Raw genomic sequence first — 27352 nt, forward strand, 5'->3', positions numbered from 1 at the left:
GTGTGCATCATTGGCAATGTAAGTTTATTGTTTTTAGCATATTGTTTTGCTATTATATTTTCCCTAACTTAAATGTATTGCCAAACATCAAAAAGGGGGAGATTGTTGGAGCAATCCCAATGGTCTGTGTGGCTATGTGTTTTGGTGTTTGGGCAAAGGATTTAAGTTAGGTTCACTCATGTATTTGATATGTGTATTTGAGTTGTGCAGGTTTGCAGGATACACATATGACTCAGGTTGATGACTTTGGGTCCAATGAAAGATGGAGCATCAGAGGAATCGTGGACAATGCAGCGAGGACAAGGGCCGAGGGAAGTGACTTCGAAGCATACGCGAATGATGGCATTGGGACGAGCCGCGGACTTGGGTGCATCCGAGAGACAAGAGCCAAAGGAAGTAGCATTGAATGCAAGAAGTCAAGGTTGTAACGAAGAGTTAGTTGAGTCGTAAGGGTGAGGATCCGAGTGTTGAGAGACTGTACTCGGGGTACCAGTCGACTAATGTAAATGGCAGTCGACTAGTATAGTCGACTGGGAGTGAACAGAATGCTTCTATTCGCTCGGCCAGTGTGGAGCAGTCGATTGGTACTTTCACCAGTCGACTGGTATCGAGCCGTTGGGTTGTAGCGGTCGAATCTCCACAAAGGGCAGTCGACTGGCACTTTCACGAGTCGACTAGTAGGCAGGGTTTTCCAACCCGTGGCCTATATAACTAAGGCTTGGAAGTTTCGTTAAAGTTGACGAAATTAATAGTGGTTAACCCTTATTAGTAGTCAACTAGTGCCCTAGCAATCCGAGTGCTCTTGGTCAAGTTGTACGAGGTTTCTCTACCGACAATGAGGATTGTGCTAGCTGGAGTTTTCGAGGATTAATCCACCGACGGATTGAGAGATCGTCCACCTTACGGACAACCGTAAAGTATAAGCAAGTTATCGCTGAACCACATAAATTATCGTGTTAGCGACTTGCTTGTTTTCTTTGTCTTTAGCTTTCTTTGTATTCATATTAGTTTGTATTTCCGCTGCATAAACTAACAAATGTAGGAAGCGATTAAGTTGGGGGCACCGTCTATCTAATCCCCCTTCTAGCCGGCCACACAAGATCCCCAACATGCTATGTTATGTACAAGACGCGATGTATCATATGCTCTGAGTGTTACGAGCAGATACCAGTCTGATCCAGGAATGGATCATTGAGTGACCGTCAAGATGATCCTTAAGTACTTAAGGAGAACTAAGGATATGTTCTTAGTTTATAGAGATAGTGATATGACCATACACGGATATACAGATGCTAATTTCAAGACGGACAAGGATGACTCCAAGTCCCAGTCTGGATTCATATTCATATTAAATGAAGGCGCAGTTAGTTGAAAAAGTTCCAAGCAAGATACTATTACAGATTCTACTTGTAAGGTGGAATACATTGCAGCTTCGGAAGCAGCAAAGGAAGCGGTTTAGATCAAGAAGTTTGTTACTAAATTTGGAGTGGTTCTATCCATTGTTGAAGCATTACCTATTTACTATGACAACACTGGAGCCATTGCGAAATTAAAGGAACCAAGGTCTCATCAGCGATCAAAACATGTGCTTTGCTGTTATCATCTGATCAGGGAGATCGTTAGTAGGAAAGAAATATAACTCGAGAAAATTTCCACTAAAAGGAATCTAGCGAATCCTTTGACAAAGACTCTAACATAAAATAAGTTTGAGAGTCACATCTGTGCTTACGGTTTAGGACACTGTGGCAATTGACTTTAGGCCAAGTGAGAGTATTAGAATTTGAGGGATGCCCTAAGGCAATCATCTTACGGTTTTGTCTATTTATTTGATAAATATAGATTCACTATTTGAGTGCATATTATATGTTTGATTGTCTTAAACTCATTTACTGAATGTCCGTAATATAATTCATAACATGAGAGAACTTGTGATTGGATCGCAATTAGTTATTATCTCTACATGTGCAATTATGAATATATTGAAATTTTCCTAGTCGTCGAATTGATGCATTCGGACATCATCAATTCTATAAGACTAGCATGAGTTATACTCTTTGGTTCAGCCAAGCAACTGTTTTCTCATTGACTGGAGACATTAGGATGTCGAGAGTTAAACGTGGATGTTGATTATGGTTCATTGGAGTGACTCGTTGTAAGACTTCATATGGTTCTATATATATATATATCTGTGAAGTTCTTACTGCAGCACGAGTACAAGTTTCCTTCGACTTGAGGTATACAAGTCATCTTGGTCATGGAGACTTATACTTTGACATCTTAAGCAAACATCTCATTTAGATTTGGACCCGGGATGATTGAGTATAAGTTGAAGTGCCCGAAGGTGTTTGGATAGCCCATAGAGCATTCATTGCTTCTTGCGAGGAGACGTATACCCTATGACCATTTGTTTGGATTATTACTCAAAGTCTTTGGCCAAAACATCACATGTTAAAAGTGCAAGACTCTTGTACACATGTATGAGTAATTTGAATTCGTAAAACGAGGAAGTATTACATTAGCTAGGTATGACGTAATCAGCCTAGTAGGGGCAAGACACATAGACCATGTCTTGAACTAAGTGGATATAAGATGAGTGAAAGGAACGAGGCACGACTCACTATAGCTGCTGAAGGGTTTAGAATTAATTCTAAGATCAACTATAATTTTTTGACTAATTGAGGATCATGATGTACTACTAGGTGTTACTCATGATCGTTTTATAATTAAGTAGTTAATTATGGAACCTATTGGGTCGCACGTACTAACGAGTCTCTAAAAGACATAAAACAAGTTAAAGAATAGGATTCTTAGATCAAGAAATAAATATTTGGTTGGACCAAATATAAGACAAATATAGAAATATTTGTCGCAACGAAAGCGCGGATGGATCGCATCTCCTATGAAAGAGTTGGACCATATTTAGTTTAATCATGAATTAGTCATGAACCAACTTGGTTTAGTTGTGAACCAAGCCAAAGGATTAATAGGCTAATTTTTGGTTAAGAGATAATGGATTGGATTTAGGCGTTCTAATCCAACTCATTAATAAGGGTTATATATTGATATGGTTGAGAGAGGACTATACACATGAGATCATTAATTGGCTTCTAAGCTTTTTGAAAACCTTAACCCAATTTCTCTTCGCCTCTCCCTCTCTCCTCTCTCTTTGTCGCTGCTAACAAGGGGAAGCCCTTCCCCTTGTTGCTGTAACCACCACAAGGAAGAAATCTCTTCCTTGTGTGTTTCTCTTCCTCTTCCTCTTGATTCCTCTTCTTTGCTCGTGGCTAGTAACTTCCGAAGGAGAAGCTTGTACTCAAGGAGTTGTCTTAAGAAGCTCGGTGTGGATACAAATAGAGGCAAGGTTCGACAACGTCGCTACAGTTGATGTCCTTCTCGTTATAGGTCATCCGTAAGGTACACCTACCTTAAATTTATTTTTCGTAAAAATTTAATTATGCGATTATGTTTGGCATGTTGTATCCTTTTATGCGTGTGGTGTGTATGATATAATAACTTAAGAATTATTATTCTTTTATTTTCCATTGTGCATGTTTACGAAATATGTTTTAGCACACACCGCATCAGGCATATCCCAACAACTAGGGCTTCCATTATCTGACTTTACTCATCAGGACTTCCACCACTTTACTTCACTCACTAGGGTTCCCACTGTTTGGCTTCACTCAATAGGACTTTTACCACTTAACTTCACTCACTAGGGCTTCCCCTTGCCTAACCTCTAGTTAGGACTAGTTACTTAGTAGACTTCTCACCTGCCTAACTTCTAGTTAAGACTTACCCTTGCTAGTCATTTAATCCTGACTAAACTCCTTTCTTCCCAACATCAAGTCCTATTTAGATCCACCCTTGGTCAAATTGACCAGACTTGAGTATATTATCAAGCATAGAAACCTTATAGCTGATTGCACCAACAACTTCCATTGCTTGACTTCACTCACTAGAATATTTACTACCTAGCTTCACTCACTAGGGTCTAGCTTCACTCATTAGGCTTCCATTGCATGACTTTACTCACCAGGACTTCCACCACCTAACTTCACTCATTAGGATTTCCTCTTACCTAACCTCCAATTAGGATTAGTTACTTAGTAAACTTCTCACCTACCTAACTTCTAGTTAGAACTTACACTTGCTAGTTATCTACTCCTTACTAGACTTCTTTCTATCAAATATCAAGTTCTATTTGGATCCACCCTTAGTCAAACTAACCTAACTTGGGTACATTGTTAAATATCAAAACTCAGTTAGGATTAGTGACTTAGTACACCAACAATTTTTTCCTCTAAAAAATTCTAATCTTCCATCCATCCCCCTTCATCTCCATCTCAACGAGTTTCCTATGTCGTCGTCCATCTTGACATTTAATCAAACAACTACCGGTAAAAAAAAATCACCCTAAAACACACAAAGTTTAGATTTTTAATTTAAAATAAAAAATTTTCTTCACCACCAGGGATGCACCGACACTTCTGCAATTGGAGTCGTCCTTTGGCGAAGAATCTACAATGCCAGTCTCATCCTTCGAAAGTACTCATTTTCCTCTCATGACTGACTTCTCCGACTGGTCAGACTTTACTTCTAATAATAACATGAAACTTAAAAAAGAGGTCAAATACTAAAATAAAAAAATATAATGCAATGGCGTGAGGATTATGAACAAAGAGTGAATAGAGTTGGGATGAAATGATAAGAAAAGATCATCCTTAGTGTCCTTTTTAAAATTGATGGCGTTGGCCATCATAAATTAATAAAAACTCAAGGCATTAATAAAAACTCAGCCTTGATCTCAAGCTGTCGTCGATTTATTATGTCTCTTTGTGTTATTGGACGGAGGTGGATGAATATCCACTGTTGATGCTTTGATAATAGAGAAAATGAAGATGAAAGATGAGGGTTTGGAGATTTTTCTTTTTTGAAAAATTAAATTAAAGGAAGAAGAGTATTATGAAAAAGAAAATGCGAAGATACATGATTCAATTTTAAAGTGGATACACTGTTTAGGTAATATACAAAATCAAATAAATAATTTAATAAATCGTCCAATAAAGTGTCAGCTTAATTTAAAAAAAAATCATAGTGGGACTTACGATTTGAGAAAAAAGAACACTACTATGTTTCCGCATCCTTTTGTAAGTAGAGGTAAATATTCGATTAAAATTAAATTGAACTAATTAATCGTATTGATTTTTTTAAAATAAATTGAATTGACCGAATTAAAAAAAATATCGAACAAAAAATATAGATTAATTCGATTTTTGATCGAATTAATAGAATATGCTTAAAAATTCAATTTTTTAAATAAAATTTATTTTAAAATAAAATTTTGTTTAAATCAGATCTAAGAATTTAGTTTAATTTAAAAATTCGATCTATTTCGTTTAATTAAATAAGAAATTTAAAAATTAATTGACCGAATCAACTAATTTTTTTAGAAAAAAATTAAATTTTTAAATAAATTGAGTCAAATTTTAAAATTTAATTAGTTTATTCAATTTATTTAATTTAACTCAATTTTTTTATCACCCCCATGTAAGCATCGACAATATCATTGATACAACTCACACATTTTTCAAATTTTATTATGAATAAATTATGAATGGATTTGGATTTGGATTTGGCAAAATGACTCTATTTAGTAAAGTATTAAAAATTTTAATTGAAATTTTACAACAGCTTGCCAGGCTAATAGAAAAAAGAAAAGCATCTATGATTGTATTAAAAATCGCATATGCTCCAGATAATTTGAGAAAGAACAAACTATTCAATAAAGCACAGATTTAAGGCAGATATAGATTATATTTCATTATTTAGTATTGATAATTTAATTTTGATTAAATTATTTTTATAAGTGGAAAATAAAAAAAAAATCTACTTTCATATATTATTTTAATTAAATTCTACGTAATGATCAATGAATTTTTTATATTGTATATATAATTTATATGTTTGAAATCCTAGCAACAAAATCACGTGAGGTAATCTAAATTTCCATAGTTATCTTATTAGATTTTAGTCAAAATTTAAAGACCCATAAAAAAGAGCAATTGTTGGGTCAATTTAAATGGGCCGACTTAACCGTTTCGTATTGACTTATCGGATGGCAACCCATGTGGGCCCCATCCAGGCCACTCCGTAGCGGGGATCGATTGACGCCGTTGTACGGCAACGATCTCGTCGACCTCACGAATCGGACGGAGGGCAGCGCGTCACTTACCTTTCCGTTACAGCCCGAACCGCCTCGAGGAGCTGGCAACGTTACGCCGAGACCAATCATCGACCCTCCGGTGACAATCTGACGGCTGTAGTCTGCGTTTGAAGCAACGCCATCGCCAACGTTCCCTGCAGCCGTTTCCTGGCGCCCCCTCGAACTTATGGTTCTAGTAGAACCCTAGATTCTCTTTCTTCTCTGTTACCCCTCTCGCGGCGATTTGAAACGGCTAAAGTTCCGTTTTTTACGCTGTTCGATGCGGATACGGCAATCAAGGTTTGTAAAAGATTGATTTTTGGGCCGGAATGGGGGCGATAAGCGCCTTATGAAGGATGCAATGATGAAGCTGTTGTAAAGGCGAGAATCCTCCTCTCTCCAATTTGTTTTTGTTGTTATTGTTGTTTTTTTTTTTGTTTTAGTTTTGGATTTCTAAGTTCTGTTCCCTTGAATGATATTTATGATCGTCGCTAAACAAGGGTTCTAATGATGGTTACGCAGTGTTTGAAGATGACACTGGAAACACCAACGAGCGGGAACTTCGATGATGACTTCGAGAGGGATCTTGACGCTTTGATCCGAGAGCAGCAGAACAGTAGAGCTGCTACCTTTGATCTGGGCCTGGATGAGCTGAATATTCTTCGTTCCGGCAGTGCGCCGCCCACGGTTGATGATTCAAGAACAGCCATTTGGAGCTTGTTTGGGCACGATGGTTTTCGGGAGACGACCCGCCACTTAAGGGTCCAGGATTCTGGAGGCTTGCTGTCTGAGGAGGATTTGAGGTCGCATCCAGACTATTTATCCTACTATTTTTCCAACGAGAATCACAATCCGAGGATGCCTCCTCCAGCAATGTCGAAAGAGGACTGGCGTGTCCAACAAAGATTTCATCCCAGTGGGTCTTCATTGGGAGGGATCGGTGATAGGAGGCGAAGAAATGAATACATGAAAAATGACAGCCAAAGCAGCTCCCTTTTTTCTGTTCAGCCAGGCTTAGAGATGCTAGATTCACAGAAGCTGTCCAGGGAGTGGTTTGAGCAGAATAGCAATGTACTTATTGGACCACCAGACTCTGGTTTAGGCACAAGGAGGAAAAATTCTGCTGATGTCTTGCAGGTGTATTTGGTTTATTTTGAGCTGTTCTAAATTTGCAGATTTAACACTTGTTTTAAAGTTTCTACAGAAATGTATGTATCTGTTGATCACTATCTCTGTATCAGCAAAACATGATTGCCAAAATTTAGTAGTTGACTAATCATAGAGCATATATAGCTTCTCATATTAAATGTGTAAGCTTTAAATAAGCTTTTTGTAATCACGTTCCCTGATTATCTGTCTATGCTTGGGATAATTTCAGGATATGTTGTTTCACCATGTTGCATGCATAACCCATTTTATCATACTTTAGGCAGTGATAGTGGAGATTATTTTGCATATGAATCTGAATTTAAGAAGAACAATCGTGTTTATTTATTTTTCTTTATTTGGGTGGGGCAGTTGGAATGATCTAAATATATAAAAAAAAACATGGGAGAAGGAGCCTTGCATCGTTTGTTTGTTGTCTACATAAACCCTGGTGATAAATGAATCTGACTTTCTTTGTTTCTTAGAACAAGCAAAATATTTGCTCTTTTGTGCTTTTCTCTACCACTGCACTATTCTACTCGTATGCTATTTTGGACCTTGGACCATGAGCCAAGGGACATAACATGTATTTTAATTTCTACATTGATGATGCATCTCATGCTTCCACTGACCCATGATTAAGTTACTAGATAATTGCCCACAGTGCTTAAGAAATCTTCTGCATATTCCGGTAGTTATGATACCACTAAATTTAGATATATCAGTTACATATTGATCTACTCCTTCAACTATGTGGGGTCACTGTACCTTTTTTATGTCATTTTGAGATAATCAAATTATTTATGATGTATATAATCACGCTTTGCTTTATTTAGCTAAGATTGAAGTTAATCCTGTTTTCTGTTTTAAGCCACCTTCCAGATTATCTGTAACTGTAACAACTGCTTTCTTTTCTGGAAGTGCATTTGCATATCATCTAGGTTTTTTGTAATGCACACAAAGTTATGCTTATCATGAAATTTTGTTATATTGATAGTAAGCTCTATGCTTGTCATATCACTTTCAAGTTTCAGACAAAAGCATGTGTTGTGGTGATGTTGTAGAATCATTGATGTGTATTGTTAGTTAATATGCTCCTTATTGGCTTTTGTTCTGTCATTGATATTTCTGTCCCTGCCGAACTGAGACTTGTTTTAAATGGGTATGATACTTATTTTGAGCTTTAGTTCAACTTACTTAGACTTATTTAGACTAAATTTAACTTGCAGGAGGAACTTGTCTATCCACCTGTCACTGGACTTCTTTCACGCCCAGTTAGTTGTAATGATTATGATAATATTGATTCGTTAAGAGCTTCAGAATCATCAATGATGAAGCTTCAGAATGACTTGAATGGTTTAGGGGAAATGCAATTTGGATCAACTTCCTCCAGTCTTACTAAGGTCCACAGCCTTGGATCCTCAATCAATCACTCTTTAGTATCTACACTAGGTTCTTCTCTTTCTAGAAGTACAACCCCTGATCCTCAATTAATACGAAGATCACCAAGCCCCTGCCTCCCCCCAGTGGGAACAAAAAGTAGTAATAGCAATAGACCAAATGGCTTAGGTGGTGTTTCATCTCATGCATCTGGTATCAACATTGAAACCACTTTCTCTGAATTGAACTTGTCTAGAATGAAACCAAAAGAGAGAGAGAGCAATGTGCTATGTCTGCTTAACAAGGATATTGCTAGCCAATCTGAACTGCTTTCTAATGCCCTCAGTGATAATATACAGTTTCTGCATCAAAAAGTTAGTGAGAAGTCTCAGTCAGCATTGTTAGAAAGTGCTCTTGATGATGTTGGGTATTTTGATGCCTCCAAGAAAACTAGTAGATTGACAGACGTTGAATTAGCTAGATTAACTTCTAATGGACAAACATACTTTCCAAAGCAGCCATCTTATGAGAAAGTGCAATCTGCTGGTTCAGCAATTTCTAAAAGTGCACGTCTAAATGTTGATGTGCCTGATACTGATTACAACAGAGAGAACTCAGAAGAATATACAGGCAGTAGCTATGGTGTACAAATGATGTTAAACAGCCAGTTTGGTTCTGGTAGTCTTTCTTTTCATCTTTTTCTTCCTTACTTATCTTTTTCTTCCTTGTTCAATATATATATTTGTTAGATAAACAAAATTAGATTTTTTTTAAATGAATGTAGAAATTGGATCTGCTAGTGTTTAGAATGTATATTCCCCAGTAGTTTTCTGCTCTCTGCCTGTAATAATAAAAATATGGTTGGGTGATGCAGATATACAATATAATTCATCTGGGAACCATGTAGATACTGGTCTATATGGGCCATCTACAGGTTCCATGTACAGACAATATTTGCATGGTACTTCTGATTCACAAGTACATCCTCCAGGAAGTTTGGATCCTTATTTAGGACAAAATTACCTTAATACCCACCAATTGGATTTACCTGAATATTCACATCTTTACCTGGAAGCATTGCTTGCACAGCAGAATTTACAGTATGGCATGCACCTCAAATCAGATAGCTCGAATCATGGTTACTATGGTAGTCATGCTTATGGTATTGCAATGCCATATTTAGGAGGTTCATTGACTAGTAATGCTCATTCTCCTTTGCCTACTGGGAACCCTCTGAGGCAAAATGATCAGTTATCTCATACCCTTTCCATGTTGAGAAGGGCAGCTGGAGAAAATGGTAGCATGAGAGAAGGCTATATGTTACCATCTTTGTTGGAAGAATTTAAGAACAAGAAGACATTACTTTTGGAGCTATCAGATATTGTAGGTCATGTTGTTGAGTTCAGGTACTCATTTATTTCTTATAGATTCATGCTCTTCAAACATTAAAGTGGCTACCAGTTCACTTTGTCTTCTTTTTTTTTCAGTGCGGATCAGTATGGCAGTCGCTTTATCCAACAACAACTTGAGACTGCCTCAGTTGAAGAAAAGAACAAAATTTTCCCTGAGATACTCCCTAAAGCTCATTCTCTAATGACTGATGTGTTTGGGAACTATGTCATTCAGAAAGTATGGCTATGTTAACAAATGAACTCTGGATATTTTTCCCTGCAAACTTTTTAAATGTTCATTGTAACTTGGGTTGCAGTTCTTCGAGCATGGTACAGAAATTCAAAGAAAGCAACTCGCAAGTCATCTTAAGGGCCATGTTTTACGTCTCAGTCTTCAAATGTATGGCTGTAGAGTAATCCAGAAGGTTTGTTAACATTGCTGCTACCTTTGATTCAATAGCTTTAATAGTTGTACTGCTAATTACATCTGTTTCCTTAAGTTTACTTATCCTGCATGGGCTGCATGTTAATTATGGTTAGTTTTTGAAAGTTGGGGTTTGTGTAACTTCTATAAAATAATCTGATCTAGTTTGTAATTAAAGACCAGTTATATGGATAAGTCGATACTGATACCATCTAATATATACTATTGGGATTTGGAATAGAAATATCTAACTGAAATATCAAGCATACAGCAGTGGTTAAATTTTGAATATAGTTACAAGCTAGCACCAATTGTATGATGGTGCACTGTTTAAGGCATGGCATGAGAATAAAAGGTTGCCACTTTTAGTTTGAAGAGTATACAAATCAAGTGATACAAGCTGGTAAGCTTGATTTGATGACCTATGGTACTCTTTTTTCAGGTTCCCCGCCATTTTAGTGTTTCAAATAAGGATTTTATATCTGATTTGTGTTGATTCTCTTAGCTTACAAGTTTGGATGAGTGAATTTCCTTGTTTTGAAAAAATTGATCCTGTTCTTGGGGAGCTTGACTTGCTACTATTGCAGGCGTTAGAGGCGGTTGATGTTGATCAAAAGACTGAAATGGTACTAGAGCTTGATGGACATATAATGAAATGTGTTCGTGATCAGAATGGAAACCACGTAATCCAGAAGTCTATTGAATGTGTTCCTCAGGAGAAGATTCGATTTATCATTGAATCTTTTTACGGACATGTTCTAGCACTGTCTACCCATCCATATGGATGCCGGGTTATACAGGTTTCAACATGGTTTTTTTGGGTTATTTTATTAGGGCAGTTGAAAAATAATATTAAGAAACTATTTGCTCAGCAGTGGATCTTTGAGTTCACTTGTTTATATGATATTAATTATGGCAGAGAGTGCTTGAATACTGTGATGATCTAAAAACACAAAGCATTATGATGGAGGAGATCATGCAGTCGGTTTGTAATTTAGCACAAGACCAATATGGTAACTATGTTATCCAGGTAGGTTATCTTAGCAGCTACACCTGTTTACCATAGTAGCATGTACATGTTTTTATTACCATGCTTATATTGCTTGCTTTTTTGTTTTTTCCTTGAACATTAGACTTCTGTTAGATTATCTAATCAAATATACATAGTGTTAACATGATATCCTTGATTACATTCTGGGTTGTGTTGTATTATCTAATGATCGATTGGCCCCTCACCATATAACCCACAACATAACAATTACTAATATGTTATTAAAGTTTTTATTTTAACATTTAGCTCAATAAAATATCAGCAATTTGTTCGTTGAAAGGTTTGTATGTCTACTTAATTGTTACAATGATATTCTTAATCTAGTGTTTATAACTTTGAGATCATCTAGTAAAAACTTGACCTATCTCATCTCATAGGCTGTGTGCTTTTGTTCCATATTCCTTTTCGATAATACAGTGAACTTTATTTTTTCCTCTTCCACACGTGGTTGCCTCTAGCATAATGGCAAAATTCCCAAAGTAGATATTCGTTCACTACCATAATCTGCAACAGAACACTAACCACAAAAATGATATCAGGTCTAGCAATTTTAAGAAAGTTTGTGCGAGGGAAGATAATTGCTGAGAGACCAGGAGGCTTGTGCCACAGGAGGGGTGTGTGAAAATCACTTGGCTGTGAGATTGTAATATGGGCAAACAATGGGAGATCACGTCGTGGTAGTGTGCGGGTGGCATTGCAGGAGGACGAGTAGAGGAGATTTGGTTTGTGTAGAGGGCTAAGAAAGAGCATAGGGATAGTGCAGCAGAATACACAATATACAGTAGTTGTATCATCCAGTTAATGTGTACAAGTCTAGCAATGAAATAGCAAATGATAATGTGTTAGAATGCCAAAAATCAGAATAGAGAAACAAAGAATTTTATTAGGTTTTAACACAAGCAGTACAACAAAGAACACTCAAATTTTAAAGAAACTCTCTCCGCTAGCCAGAGTCAATGCTTTCTTCTAATCATAATTCTCTGATCTTCCACAAACCAGCAAAATATATTCCCTTCTCACCCTCTCTAACTTCATACAAACTTATATCCACACACAGTCTAAAACATGCTAACATAACTACCACACAGATATAACTGATTCTAAAATATAATTGTCTGCAATTTAACTTCCTACATATTAATTCTATTCAGGCCCCTTTTGATTTTGTTCGACCTAGAATATACACGCCATGTTGTGAGCTTGTTTCTTCCATGATTCAGTAATGGGCCCTCATTTGGAACTTGGTTTCTATCATTACCACCTCTTGTAAGAGTGAAATCATCCTCCCATCTTGTGGAGTTTGAGACTCAGCTGCGGCATATTACGTATGGTGGGGGGATTTTTCCCTCAATGGGTAACGGACCTGAGAACATTGGCTGTTAGGATGAGCCTCCACATGCGCTTCCCCGATTTACCTTGATAGCCGATGGGAAATTTCCATAGGGTTGGGTCGATCACCTCCAAGATTAAAAAAAAATCATCCACCCACGTTGGGTCAATCATGCTTAGGGATGACAATGAGTCGGCTTGGGTATGAGTAAGATTCTACTAGAAGATCTGCCTTCATATCCGATTATTTAATTGGGTCTAAAAAATTCTTCCACACCCTCCTCCATTCGGGCCAGATATCAGATCGTCCATCGGATTTAGAGGTAATTATCATCCCTAATTATGCTCTTGCTCTTCCATTTGACTAGCCATTGATCATTTATTCTGGTTCCACATTATCTTATAGTGCAACCTCCAGTCCATTGAATAGATATGCTTGCATATTGTAATATCCAATATCTTTCTTAAGTAATGATACATGAAAATGGGATGGACCTGAGAATGAGGTGGAATTTTAAGCTTTTATTATATGCAACCTCCATATTTTGCAACAATCTAGAAAGGTCCATAATACCTTGCTGCTAATTTTTTATTAATCCTTCTAAAAACCGTGTATGGAGCCTTAATTTAAGGAACATCCATCCTCCTACTGCAAATTATAGTGGTTTCCTCTTTTTATCACCATGTCCCTTCATTTGTTCTTGCGTCCTAGAGAGATTATATTTAGGTTGAAGAAAAGCATCATCCCTAATTGTTTTGTTAGAATAGTAGTCCCAAAGGGCTTTCAGACAAGGTCGAAAGTTCACTTGTTCTTATGTTGATATACATTAGTGATTAGAACATAGTTGTTCGAATGCATGTTTGTTTCCATAAAACACCACTTTCATAGTGCATATTATTTTGGGGAATCATATCAGTTTGGTTCTCAGATTTTTATTTCATTATAAGCTGACTCAGTTGAATTATCTTTAGCATGTTCTGAAGCATGGTAAACCAGAAGAGCGGTCCGTCATCATTAGCAACCTTGCCGGACAGATTGTAAAAATGAGCCAACAGAAATATGCATCTAATGTCATCGAGAAGTGCTTGGCTTATGGCACTGCTAAGGAACGGCAAATCCTAATAAGCGAGATGCTTGGCTCAACAGATGAAAATGAACCTCTGCAGGTAGCTTATTTTCACTTCTCGGCATTTAGTTCGATATACAATTATCACTCCCAATAGAGGCGTTGGTTTACTATTGATATAGTACTGTTAGTCCCAGAGCACTCGGTGTAACATCCATTACAATAATTTCTTCTTAATGGTTTTTACTTTTCTATTTGACTCCACAGGCTATGATGAAAGACCAATTCGGGAATTACGTTGTACAAAAGGTTCTTGAGACAAGCGACGATCGAAATCGTGAACTCATCCTTTCGCGCATCAAGGTTCACTGGAATGCCTTGAAGAAGTACACATATGGAAAGCATATAGTTGCTCGCGTCGAGAAGCTTATTGCCACCGGAGGTAATGCATTCATATTCGAAACTCATCCCCAGGGACAAATACCAATCTAATCTGCACAAAACTCGCGTGTCTCCTTTCTTTTACAGAAAGGCACATTGGAGTGTCATCACGCTGATCGCGAGACGTGAAACTGCAGCACAACTGTACAGATAATGAGGCTAGTGTTCGACTCGTCTTTTCCAGTATAAAAGGTGCTTCCGCTATCTGCCGATGTAAATAAAAGATAGGCATCTTGAAATAAGAATTTTCCTGAGCCTGTGTATATGTGCACTTGTATTTATTCAAGCAACAGAAATAGAAAAGCAATGCCCTAAATGATGGTTAGATTAGCAGAATGGGAGGCGAGGTGATACGTCTGGCATTCGAGAGGAATTAACACTATAGAACTTCTGTAAAGTCGTGTAGTAGTGGTCGCGGGGCGCTGTTCTATCGAGAAGGTGCCTGCATTCAAACTTTTTCTATAAATTTGCTGATGAAAAGCCTTGTTCAATGTCGATGTCATGGCGGCAGTCTCAGCATCCTATTGAACTAGAGTTTAAGAGTGTTTCTTTTGCTACTTTATGTACGATAGATCTTGTTCTTCTAACAAAGGTCACTCCATATTTCGGAGTATTTCCGATGATTAAACTCGCTCATCACTTTTTCTACAGAATTAAAATAATAGTATGAGCATGTAAACTCAACTATTTTTTGACAGGTAAATGTAGTAAATTGAATAATTAAAATTACAAACACTTTACTACAAGTTATCCATTAAATTTGGTAGAGATTTTGGATTCAATGTTTATATAATATTTGAGTACAATGCAAATAAGGTTTTAAAAATTATTATTTTAATCTTATAAACGATCTGTTTTAACTATATATGTATATAGCATTTTTCAACCAAAAAGGAAATTTAAAAAAAAATATTATGTCAGAAGTGGGATTTGAACCCACGCTCTCTCACGAGAACCAGAACTTGAGTCTGGCGCCTTAGACCACTCGGCCATCCTGACCTATTGTTAGTAAGATATCTAACAATTTTAAACTATTGAAAACCTCAAACAAACTAATAGTTAGACATCTTCCACTCCGAAGGTCATGTCGCAAATTGATTGAAGTCAACTTGCAAATCACTGAAATCAATTTACATGAACTAACTCTTTTATACATGAACATTGTGTGTGCTATTCACACATAACTCAGGCATGCAACAAGATATACTAGAGGTGTCAATGGGTTCACATCATTCTATAGTTTCCAAAGAGCATGAAACAGTTGGATATTGACAAAGAAATCAGACTACAAAACTGCATCAGGCCTTCCTCCAGTCCAAGACAAAACGCAAAACATTTACATGGCATGTTAAGTAAGACTCCAAGTTATACATTGTTTGCCTCGCATCGATTTCCTATGCTCCATCTTTTCACATTGGGGTATACACATGCATCACCTTCATCTCTGGTGCTCAGATTTAGCCGATGATTGTGCATCTGTATCGGAATTGAAAGTGCTTGTTTCAGTTGTAAAAGTTTCTGAAGTGGTTTTAACATATTAAATAATGTCAGTCAAAAGTATGAACAAGTAAATGGTAGAAGGATCGAGGATATAAGAGATGCCTAACCTTTTGGTTGTTCTTTAGGTGCTTGTTCTTCAACTTGAGATGCGGTGCCTTGTGATTCAGGCATCAACTCAATTTTGGATGTGGCAGAAGATGCAGCCAGCTGCTGTTCTGTAACCTTCAAGAGTTCTTCGCTGGTATATGATTGGGCTAGTGGTTTGCCATCTGCAGAGTAAGCACTATGATTCAAGCAAGATCAAGGAATCAAATACATCATGTAAATGTAAGAATATTAAGATCACGATCATTTTAGGACCAGAATGCTAGCCTATCAAAATGAGTGGATAACAGAGAAATTTCAAGAAAGAAAAACAAAAATATAATACCAGAATAGAATATGGAACAAACTTCATCAAGTTGTGTTTCTCTTAATTATGTAATGTCCGCTACAAAAATATTACTCTTATATTAAGTTATATATAAAGCTATATCACTAACAATAATCAAAATTAATACTACTATTTATTTTGTCTCTCTACCTCTTGCATCTTTTATTTTAATAGGATACATTTGCCAATTGGATATATTTGTTGTTTTGGATGTTAGTACTATCTTATTCTATTCTCTCCTTTTATCATTTATTGGAGCTACACCTAATTGCTATTAATTCGCCATATCTATCTTGGCATTCTCATGTCTGCTATGTTATATTTTTTCATTTGTTACTTCATAACAGCTCAATATTCTAATCCACAAAATATGGTGGATCATATCAGTCAGATAAAATATAAAATGTTCTTTCAGCACAAGAAGCACATAATAATCATACTACAATATTGAAGCTCCCCTTCTTATCTCCATCAACACCCCATTCCAATTGAATAATAGATCCAAATATATCTAGATTTCTTACAAAATTTCATGCATCTAAATTATATCATAATAGTACTAGGTCAAATCAGGCTCTCATGCTGGCTAATTCACCAAGAACCTAAGTTGACTACATCTTTTTTTCATGCTCCAAAGATACAAAGCATAGAACATATTACATAAAAGTGAAAATTTTAAAATGTCAAATTTGAATTTCTCAAATTTGTGCACAAAATAATTGAATGGTATTTTTTTTCTTTAAGACCTCTACAGTTGCTAATGCCACTATTCAAAATGTTGGTTTGAACCCTGGAAAATATTGATTTGATGCAGGATTTATTCAAATACTTCTAATATGGAGGTGACATGTGCAAATGCAATAGGCCTATATATTTACTATTCATGATTATCAACCTAAACTTTTAGGTCACTTACTTGGATCTACCACGGTTTCTTGTTTTTCATCAGCGTACAAGGTAGATTTGTTGATGTAATTTGTTGGAGGCACAACTTCATCAATTCCAATCTCACGCTCAAGAGTGTTCTTGAATTCTCTAGACACATCCTGTAGCATAAGAACAATTGAATGATAATTCCAGCATAATTGGAAGCTACTCATTTATTTTCATCTGACAATTTAGCATGGATTCCTTATCAAGTTTATTTTCCTATTGCATAATAAAATGAAATTTAATATGCAAACAAAATTAACCTGAAGCTCCCTAATAGTTGGCTGGAAAGCACGCAATGTTTTCCCCAAGTTACGTGCTATCTGCAAAGTAGGACTTGGTTGAGAAGAATTTCAACAATCAACTGTTGGCAAATAACTAAGGAAACAAACTGGAAGTTTAGCAATGTGACATCTGAATGCAAACACTCTTGGTAAAACAATGCTTTCCTATTAGCTTTATTTAGAACAAATAATAAGTTTCCAGTCTATAATACTATTAGATTTTTTTATTTTTTTCTTCAGATGTGAAGGGAGATCCCATTTTGAGTAATAATCAAAGAGGAACCAACAACATACTACTGAAACAATGCAAGTCCTACGCTGGTAACAATGAGGTATTTGGGGAGAGGCCAAAAACATGAGCCAAAAATTAACTAACATAAACTTATATGCATCTCAGTTATATTCTTGGTGCGTTTGGAATTGAATAATTAGATCAATTTGAAAAATTAACTTCTATCATCTCCAATGATAGAAGTCACATACTTCCCAAAAAAGTATCAATCTGTTCACTAAACTAGCAAGATGCTTGTCGTGCATGATCGAGAAGCACTGGCCTCAGAAAATATATCAGAATCTGGAACAGGCATCTCTACAATGTATTAGCGTATCAAATTGTACTCGGAATACTGTCTAAGGGCAATACTTGTCCTGACAGTTTGATTCCTATGTATTTCTACCACATTTTCAACGTACAGATGAATTTATCTACTGTTCAAAAAAGGAACTTGCCTCAGCTAGGCCTTTAGGGCCAAACACCAGCAGAGCTACCACTCCAATAACCAATGCTTCAGGAGCACCCACTCCAAATAAAGAAGCACGAACAACTTTACCACGAAATTTCACCTTTTTCTCTGCCAAACAAGTAAAAGAACATCAAACATATTTTCCAAGTAGATTAGACATCCGTGCAAGTCTATGAAAACAAGAAAGTAAACCCAGCAGCAGGAATGAATCAGCTACAAGTAGGTAAGCAATTTATACATAGAGCAAAAGATGCTTAATTTAACTATTTAAGTAGTAGTAGTAGTAGTAGTAGTAGTAGTAGAAGAAGAAGAAGAAGAAGAGGGAATGAAGCTTAGTATTAGTGATGGGTTCCGGAAATAAATGCATCAGCGTGACCGAACCCCTAACCTTCCCAGAATTAGGTATGCACACGCAACTCTCAAGCAAAGAACTCGTTTTTCAAGAAGACCAAAATCTTAGGGAGGACAAGGAGTTACCTTTGCGCGCAAAGTTTCCAAAAGAAAGAGGCCTCGCCAGCGGCTTGAGGCCGTCCCACAGCGGGGGGCGAGGCAGGTGGAGTGCGGGAAAGGATCCGCGGAGATGGGACGAAGGTGGGATTTTGGGAGAAGCCCTAGAGGGCGGACGGGAAGAGATGAGGAGGGCCACCTTCATCGAGTGGGAAGAGGAGGAGAGGGAGAGGGAGAGGGAGCAGTGGCAGAGTGATGCGAGGACCGTTGCAGAGCCCATCGCGGCGGAGGAGAGACGAGAGCGTGAATTGGAAGCGTACGAAAAGGCTACCACTGGTCGTCATGCGATATGGGTAGGGTTGTACAGGAGGAAAGCCGTTACGGCTACTGTAACGGTTGTTACGATACATTTAAAAAACTCTAAATTATATGCTTATAAAATAAAAAAATAAATTAATAATAAATTTTAAAATTATGAAATCATTTATTTATTTTCGAACGTACCCCGCCACGATCCTCGTCACTCCTTTTTGACTAATGATTTTTTAGGGAATAAGCTTCCGTTTAATACCGTAATTTAATTTTTTTTTCATAAGGTTTCTTGGGACAGGAGTTTAAATCCTCTGTCCCGAAATATTTTTATGTCCGTGTCCTTTGTGTCCTTTTATTAATCGAACAGGTTAAATTATATCTTAAAAATGTCTTACATATTACGAAAATATTATATACATTTTAAAAATATCATAACCGCCCGATTAACATAAAGACACTGAAACACAATTATTTCGGGATAGAACATCTAAACTACTTGGGACAGACGGTTGAGAAGCATCAGATACGAGCATTAGTCATGGCTTTAGTCAAGAAATCAACTACTACAAAATCAATCTTAAAAATAAAGATAAAAATAGAATAACATCCTTTTTATTAGAATTAATAAAAAAATGTCCTTTTTATTAATCATCAATAAAAGAGCATCTTCAGTTTTTGTTACTCAATTATCCTTCTTATAGCCATGATTCATAATTATATAATTTACAAATGTTCCATATTGATTTATAACTACTACAATATTTATAAAAGACAAAAATTAATGATAATTAATACTATATTATAATAATTATGATTTAGAATAGTATAATTACAAATCATAATTATTATAATGTTACAGTAGGTACTAATTATAGCTGAATTAATTTGGTATTGGTAGAGAAGGGTAGTTTGAATATAAAACTAAGTTGGCTATTAATAAAATATCCTCCTCTTTTAGATTCAATAAAATAAAAAATAAAAAATATGATAATCCCAAGGATACAGTAGGGTGATAGGATATTCAAATTATCATCCAGATATTCGTGATTCAATTTTTAACTATAATATATTTGTAGGAATTTTTCTTCCAAAGGATGCTCGGCTTCTGTGCTGATCATCGTGTGTACTTTCCGATTTACCCCGGTGGCCAGCGGAAAACTTCCGTAGGGCCGGACCGGAAATCCAGAGATAGTCAATAAAACTAACTGAGATTATCATTTTTTTAATAAAATAAAAAAGTAGTCCCCGAGCCTATGGTGTCGTGGTAAGACATTCAGGATGTCACCAAGGCACCGACGATTTGATCTCCAACTATGACGTATCTGTAGAATTTTTTTCTCTAAATGGGTTATGCAATCAAAGAATATTGGACTTTTGGGCTATCCACAGTACACGCTTCTCGATTTACTCTAGTAATCGGTGGAAAAATTTTATGGGACTAGATCGATCATCAGGGCTAGTCAATGAGGCTAAGTGGATTTATCAATTTTTTTTATTTTTTTTAATAAAATAAAAAAGTGACTGTCTTTATTTATTTTTATGAAATACCTGTGAATAAAAAAATGACTATCTTTATTTATTTAATAAAAAGGAGGCATCGAATTTACTTGGTCTGCAATCAGGGGATTGTAAATTCAAGACCTTGAAAAGCACATTAAGATTCTCCTCTGGACGGAGTAGCCACTTACAACGTTGAAACACACAATTACAAAGCTAAATAAGAACGGAATTAATTACAAGTGTTCTGTCTAATCTTCTGGGACCAAGGTTATATTTATAGCCCTAATCGGGGCGCCTAGAAAGGTTCCAGACGCCTGGGAGGATAAACTTTTATCCTCGTTGTAACGGAACGCGCCACGTCGCATTCTGGATAAAAACCTACTCCAGGCACCCGAAAGGGTTCCAAACATCCGGACCAGAAAGTCAACTGTCAATTGACTTTTTGGTCCGGGTCTTCTGCTCCCGTTCCACTCGCATGGGTGATCTCAGCCATCCAGAATAGGGCTCACCCAAACCCAACTTCCAGCCTTCGAGCAGTCTTCCGCTCCGGCTTCTCGTCCCTCCAAAATGTGGCGCGCCTCCTTCTCGTCCACCCGCGTACTCTTCCGCAGCACCTCGTCCCTCAAACACATTGAGCCCGTTGGCTCTCTCCCATATCATTTTTCTCGCTAGCTACGTCTTTCGCTCGACTTTCTGTACTCCTAAGTTCATGCATACTTAGACACAGAGATTAAATATCAACAAGACCTAACTTGGCTTGATTGATCATATCAAAACCACCACGGGGTACTTACAATCTCTCCCTTTTTGATATGAGAACCCCAAGTTAATTTAGGATAAACCACAAAAATAATAGTTATAAAGTAAGATTTTTGCAAGTACAAAAATTAAAAATTATACTACCCTCCTCAGACTTAATATTTACTACTCCCACTTTTGATCTCATTAAAAATAGGGTACTTTAAAAAATTCTACTTAACAACAATAAAAAGTCTAAGGGAGAATTAAAAACAACATTAAAGTTTAAGCTTTGAAAAAAAAAATTTAACATATTTAAGGCAGAAAAAATTTCATATGAAGTTGAAATTATCGTTAAAAAAATTTAACATTAAGAAAATTTTAACATTTGAAAATTTTCTTATAATTAAGTGATGAAGTTCTCGAAAAAATAAACTTTTAAATAATTTTTCACAAAATTTTTGACAAACATTTGAAAGTATTTTTATAAAAACTAATTACTTAAAAGTTAGTCAATTAAATATTTATTTCAATAATTAGCTTCAAGCTGTGGCGAGACACTAGACCTTCTTGGATATTAGAGAAACAACTACTTTCTAAACAAAGCCTTTTAAAGAAATTAAATATTTAACTTTCTGTCTAAAAGCAAAAAAAAATATTAATCTAAATATGATTTTGGAACACAAAATAGGTTCCTTCCTATAGGATAAATAAAAAATTTCTTAGGAATATATTTCTGTGATATTTTTTTAATTTGACCCTTATGAAATCTATAATACCAGTTTAATCCTTTATAGTTTCTAAAATTTGAAGCAAAAAAATATGAATATATAGAACTTTTTAAGTTTTTTAATTGTTCCTTTAAATTAACATTTTCAATTTATCAAGCTCCTCTATTAAGCATGACTTTGCTAAGATTCTTTTTATTTTTAAATTCTCCTTTTCCAAATTATCATTTTTACTTTTTAATTTTCATATTGATTTAGTCATAGACTTAATACCGAAATAGAGTTGATTAGGAGATAAGAGACATACCTCACTTACTATGTCGGATCTGAAGTTTGATTCTCCCACTGCTTTGCTGTTTTCATCTAATGTCGCTCTCCCTTCATCGATGTTGGCTTCAGAGGTATTTTAAACTTCGTGGCTAGCCACCAGTGCTAGTCCGACGTATACTTCTATTTCTGACTCTGATGATGAGCTTTCGTCCCAAGTAGCCGTGAGATTCTTGTGTTTGTTTGGCTTGGGCCCCTTGCCTTTTTCCTTTTTGAGCTTCGGGCAATTCTCTTTTACGTGTCCTTCCTTTTAACACCGATAGCATCGAACTTTTCTTCTATTTCTTAGAGTTTTTTTGTTCTGCATTTCTTTAAATTTATTAGATCTAAAAAAAATTCCTAAACTTCCTTACCATATAAGCTTCTTGGTCTCCTTCCAGATCTGATCTAACTCAGGTTCATCCTTCTTGGTGCCTCTCAGTGCTAGGTTCTGGCTTGGCTCTTTACTAGATCCTGCACATCTGGATTCATGTAATTCTAAAGTTGAAAATAATTCTTCTAGTGTACTTACCTCCAAGTCCTTCGAGATATAGTAGGTGTCGATTATTGAGGTCCATTCTGGAATCCTGGGAAAGACATTTAGTGTGTAGTGTATCGAGTCCCGATTGGTTACTGTTTCATTGAGGTTGACCAGTCCGGTGATTAGTTCTTTGATCTTCACGTATAGTTGGGATACTGATAACCATGATTTTGGCTATATTATTTTGAATCATAATGCATGTTTTTATTGATTTATTCATAGTTTAATCTCACATTAGCATCATATCTCAATATTGCATTTGATTTTGGACCTAATTACAAATTAGTTAATTTTCATGGTATTTGGTGCTAATATTTGATTCTTATTTTGTAGGCATCAAAAGGGTCATGGACCCGATCAGATCAGGCTGCATTTGGGCTCAAATCAAGGGCTAATCAAGTCGATCAAGCCTCGGAGCATTATAGGCCGTTCATCCAAGATTGATCAGATCTGAGCCATCCGTTGAGCATCTGGTTCATCCAACCTAAGGAGGGGTAGATCTGGACTATTGATGAAGATCTAGAGGTTTTTAGTTCGATCTGAAGATGTCTCCACCGTTAATCGAGATCAGAGCATTCTTGGCCGTCGGATCAAATCTGAGGGAGGTTTAAAACATTGAGAAGCTACAGTGTACACCTCGGGCTCGGCTTCCTCGCGACATTCCACTGTAGCTTCTTCTTCTCCACCGCGACGCCGAAGTCCCCGTTCCAAATTCCAAATCAGTGAGCAATTCTTCTTCATCGCCGGCGATTCCCGAGCTCCGGCGATCTTCGTCCGAGGCCACAGAGCGCGGTCGACGGTGTTTTCCAGTCCGCAGTGTTGGTTCTGCTCCGCCGCAATCCAGCTCGAGGGTGTTTCCCAGATTTGGATCTTCATTAGTCACCGGAGGACGAGGGCGGTTCCCAGTAGCTCCGGATTTCCTTTCATCACCATTTCATCAGTTGCATTTGACTGGATCTGATCAGCCAATCAAGTGTGCACAATTCCAGATCCAGCCTCTGTTTTCTCGTGCGTTGAGGATTCCAGCCGGTTGTGAGCCCGAAGGATGTTTTCCGGAGGCTATGAACATTCATCTGGATGAGTAGGAAACTCTAGATTCAAAGGTGGTTGCCCGAAGGATGTTTTCCAGAGGCATCTCTGTCTTTTCGGCAGAATGAAGAAGGTTTTGCTACGGATTTGGATGTGGAATGCTTAGGGTTTAGTTTTTATTATCTTTATCTTTAAATTGTTCATCACATTGCTCAGATCTATGATCTGATTTACTTTCCTGCAATTCCATTTCTTATTCTTTGTTTGCAACTTTGATTCTCTTTAGATTTCTGCAATTTGAACCAAATTCAGCTACTAACTTAGCGAGCAATCTGAATTTTAAGTAGCTATCTAATTGTAGCTAGCTAATCAGTTTGTAATCTAGATTTTGTTTTGAATTCTCTAGATCCGCTCATGTAAGCTAGTGTTAGTTTCAATTCAAGGAATTAGAAAACTTTTGATCTATTCATTGAACTTGTTTTGATTGTGATTATGCTTGGAAATTGAATGTTTAACTTGAGCTTGTGATTTGTTATCTCTGTCCAAGTTTAGTTATTTGAGCTTAAGAAATTGATTGAAATTGTGATTGTGAATTGGAGAGATGGTTATTGATTTATTTAATTCAATGATGCTTAATTGTTAACAACTTGAATTGAAAGAAGTTTAATCATGTTTAGATGAGGATGAATTATCTTTAATTCTGTTCTTGAAGGCATTAGATGAAGACAAATTGAATTGTAAGTCAAATGATGTACTTAATTGACCTTATTGATGTAAGAATTTAATTGGCATCAATTCTAGGATTTACACACATTTACTAGTTAACCTTGGAAAATACGACTTGGGACTCCTTACTACACGTGTTTCATTTAGTTTATGTGAGTTTCAATCTTTATTAATTTGATGTGCCTCGTGACATACAAAAAGGCTAACACCAGATACCTTCTCACCTTTTTCCAGACGTACGTTTGTTAGTTAATTTCTAAGAAGGTCTCGTCGTGTGAGCTTCATTTTAGATGTGCCTTCGTGGAGTTCCAGGAATTTTTCCCAGAGTTCTTTGCTCAATGAGTAGCATCCGATGCGGTTGACTTCTTGAGGCGGCAACACACTTAGCAGGTGATATTCTGCTCTGCTGTTGGCGATGAAATTGCTTTGTTCCTTCTTCATCCAAAGATACTCATCTTTCTCTATGCCTTGTTGATCTTTTGGAACTACAAAATCATATTTAATAATTAAAAGAATTTCAAAATCAATTTTTAGAAATACCTCCATTCGGTGTTTCCAATGTGTGAACTCCCTCTCGAACTTTGGTGGGATAAGGCTTGGTCCGGTCATTGATTTTGCTTCCGTCAGCGATTAGTCCTTTTGAAGCGAACCTTGCTCTAATATCACTTGTAGGACCCTTGTCGGCCGACAAGAGGGGGGTCAACTGCCCTGCAAAAATAAAACGCTAACCCTTCTCAAGTTTTACAGCGTAATTAAAATTAACATTTGCATAAACGGAATTCAGAAACTAATTAAGAAAAAGGAGGCACCAAATTTACATAGTTTGCAATAAGGGGATTACAAATCCAAGACCTTAAAAAGAACACTAAGATTCTCCTATGGACGGAGTAGCTTCTTACAACGTTGAAGCACACAATTACAAAGCTAAACAAGAACGAAATTAATTACAAGTGTTGTATCTAAGCTTCTGGGACCAGGGATGTATTTATAACCTTGGTTGGGACACCTGTAAGGGTTTCAGGCACCTGGGGGGATAAACTTTTATCCCCTTCGCAATAGAATGTGCCACGTCATGTTCTGGATAAAAATCTGCTCCAGGCGCTCGAAAGGGTTCTAGGTGATAGATTAGAAACATGCAATAGAGGGGGGGGGGGTGAATATCGCTTTTTAAACTTTTCTATATCCTTTTTAAAAACAAAGTTAAGCAGCAGAAATTAAACAAAGAGACATGTTCTTTTACTTCGTTCGGAGCCTAGCTCGACTCCTACTCGAAGGCCCGTGGTCCTTGACCGCACCGATGAGCAAATCACTATAATCCTTCTCTCCGAAATCCTCGGAGAGAAGCAGATCGTACAAGTACAAATAGAATAAGATAGTAATAATCCTACTATCTTATTGAAATTAATTACAATATGAAAATATACCGACAATTATGTATGTAGGTTGAAGCTCGGTCGGCACTTCCGGATGGAGTAGATTTGCGAAGTCGATGACTTTTAGCACAATCCGTACGCAGAGAGAATACTTGAAGATGATCAGAAAGTTCTGTCTGGCCTCTGTCTTCGAGCCTGTTTTTATAGGTGTACTGGAGGTTCTGTCGATCGATCCTACTGTTCGGTCGACCAAACCCGCTCCCTTCCTTCCTGGCTAAAGTTCGAAGTTGGCTCGATCTTTTGCATTTACTGGTCTTTAATGGTTTGGTCGACCGATCATGCCTTTCGGTCGACCTTCGTCGTGATTTTGTCGAGATCATCATTTAATGTTGAATAAATGCTTATTGGATCAGTCGACCGATCCCCAAGTTCGGTCGACCGATCAGCTTATTTCCTTTGTTGCTGATCGATGCTGATGATTTGTCCTGTGCTGAGTTACTATGGTTCGGTCGACCGATCTTACGTTTCGGTCGACCGATCAGGCTTTGATCCGACTTGAACTCAATTCTGATCTGATCTGATCTGATTTCTGTGCTGATTCTGCTTGGTTCGGTCGACCGATCCTACTATTCGGTCGATCGATCAGCTCAGATCTACAAAACAGTATTAGACAAAAAGTCTCCTGCAAAACAGATGTTAGAGGAATAATATAAAGCAGGAATAATATGTAAGACAGTAGGACTGTCTTGATCTCAACTTTTGAAACCTTCCCGGTTTCTTCAGTTAGATCAGCGACCTAAGGTTGTTCCCTTCGGGAACCCGACCTCACTGTCGCTCCTCCAGTTGTTTACCTCAACCTACCTGCCAAACTTAGATCCTCCAGATCTAGTTTGGACTTTTCACTCAGCCTTGATCGGCTCTCCAGGACTTTTCCTTTGATCTTCGGTCCTCCAGACCTCTCGATCACACCGTCAAGCATCCGGCCTCCTCGACCCACTTGGACTTGCACCTGGGTTCAACGATCTGCTAAGATTTCTCCACCTAGCCTCTAGCTAGGACTTTTCTAGTTGAGTTAAACATCCTGCATACTCAATCAACTTGTTAGATCACAACAAGACTTAACTTGAACCTTTGACAATATCAAAACTTAGGTTTGATTCTGGTGCAACTTGCATGAACAATCTCCCCCTTTTTGATGTTTGGCAACCAAGGTTCAAAGTTAAGTTTAAAAATATGCAAAAAGTAAATAAACAAACAATTTAAATTTTCTCCCCCTGAGTTAAACAAGTCCCCTTGAATTTACTATCTCTCCCCCTTTGACACACATC

At 37.0% G+C, this 27352-nt stretch overlaps 2 protein-coding genes and 1 non-coding gene across 5 annotated transcripts; 1 reads left to right on the forward strand and 2 right to left on the reverse strand.

Moving 5' to 3' along the window:
• The first annotated feature begins 6410 nt into the window (after positions 1 to 6410).
• LOC122046734 (pumilio homolog 4-like) lies at positions 6411 to 15062 on the forward strand. 2 transcript variants are annotated; one of them, XR_006130371.1, is made up of 12 exons: positions 6411 to 6586; positions 6728 to 7342; positions 8581 to 9409; positions 9606 to 10137; positions 10219 to 10360; positions 10440 to 10547; positions 11134 to 11346; positions 11466 to 11576; positions 13899 to 14093; positions 14261 to 14435; positions 14522 to 14626; positions 14722 to 15062. XR_006130371.1 is itself a non-coding variant. In XM_042607575.1 (11 exons), exons 2-11 carry the CDS (start codon positions 6737 to 6739, stop codon positions 14548 to 14550), a joined length of 2940 nt encoding a protein of 979 aa, XP_042463509.1. In that variant the 5' UTR covers positions 6411 to 6586; positions 6728 to 6736; the 3' UTR covers positions 14551 to 15062. The 2 variants fall into 2 exon arrangements, 1 of the variants encoding a protein (XP_042463509.1); XM_042607575.1 differs by having other exon boundaries at positions 14522 to 15062.
• A 287-nt stretch (positions 15063 to 15349) lies between these two features.
• Positions 15350 to 15433, reverse strand: TRNAL-CAA. Its single transcript has one exon. It is a non-coding gene; the product is annotated as a tRNA-Leu (tRNA).
• A 186-nt stretch (positions 15434 to 15619) lies between these two features.
• LOC122046735 (sec-independent protein translocase protein TATB, chloroplastic-like) lies at positions 15620 to 19100 on the reverse strand. 2 transcript variants are annotated; one of them, XM_042607578.1, is made up of 6 exons: positions 18802 to 19100; positions 18311 to 18432; positions 17561 to 17620; positions 17284 to 17413; positions 16042 to 16203; positions 15620 to 15910 (listed from the first exon to the last, which is right to left on the reverse strand). In XM_042607578.1, exons 1-6 carry the CDS (start codon positions 19049 to 19051, stop codon positions 15873 to 15875), a joined length of 762 nt encoding a protein of 253 aa, XP_042463512.1. In that variant the 5' UTR covers positions 19052 to 19100; the 3' UTR covers positions 15620 to 15872. The 2 variants fall into 2 exon arrangements, with proteins under 2 accessions (XP_042463512.1, XP_042463511.1); XM_042607577.1 differs by having other exon boundaries at positions 15620 to 15952.
• Positions 19101 to 27352: the final 8252 nt, after the last annotated feature.

The sequence above is a fragment of the Zingiber officinale genome, chromosome 2B, assembly GCF_018446385.1.
Source record: "Zingiber officinale cultivar Zhangliang chromosome 2B, Zo_v1.1, whole genome shotgun sequence".
Classification (NCBI taxonomy): Eukaryota; Viridiplantae; Streptophyta; class Magnoliopsida; order Zingiberales; family Zingiberaceae; genus Zingiber; species Zingiber officinale.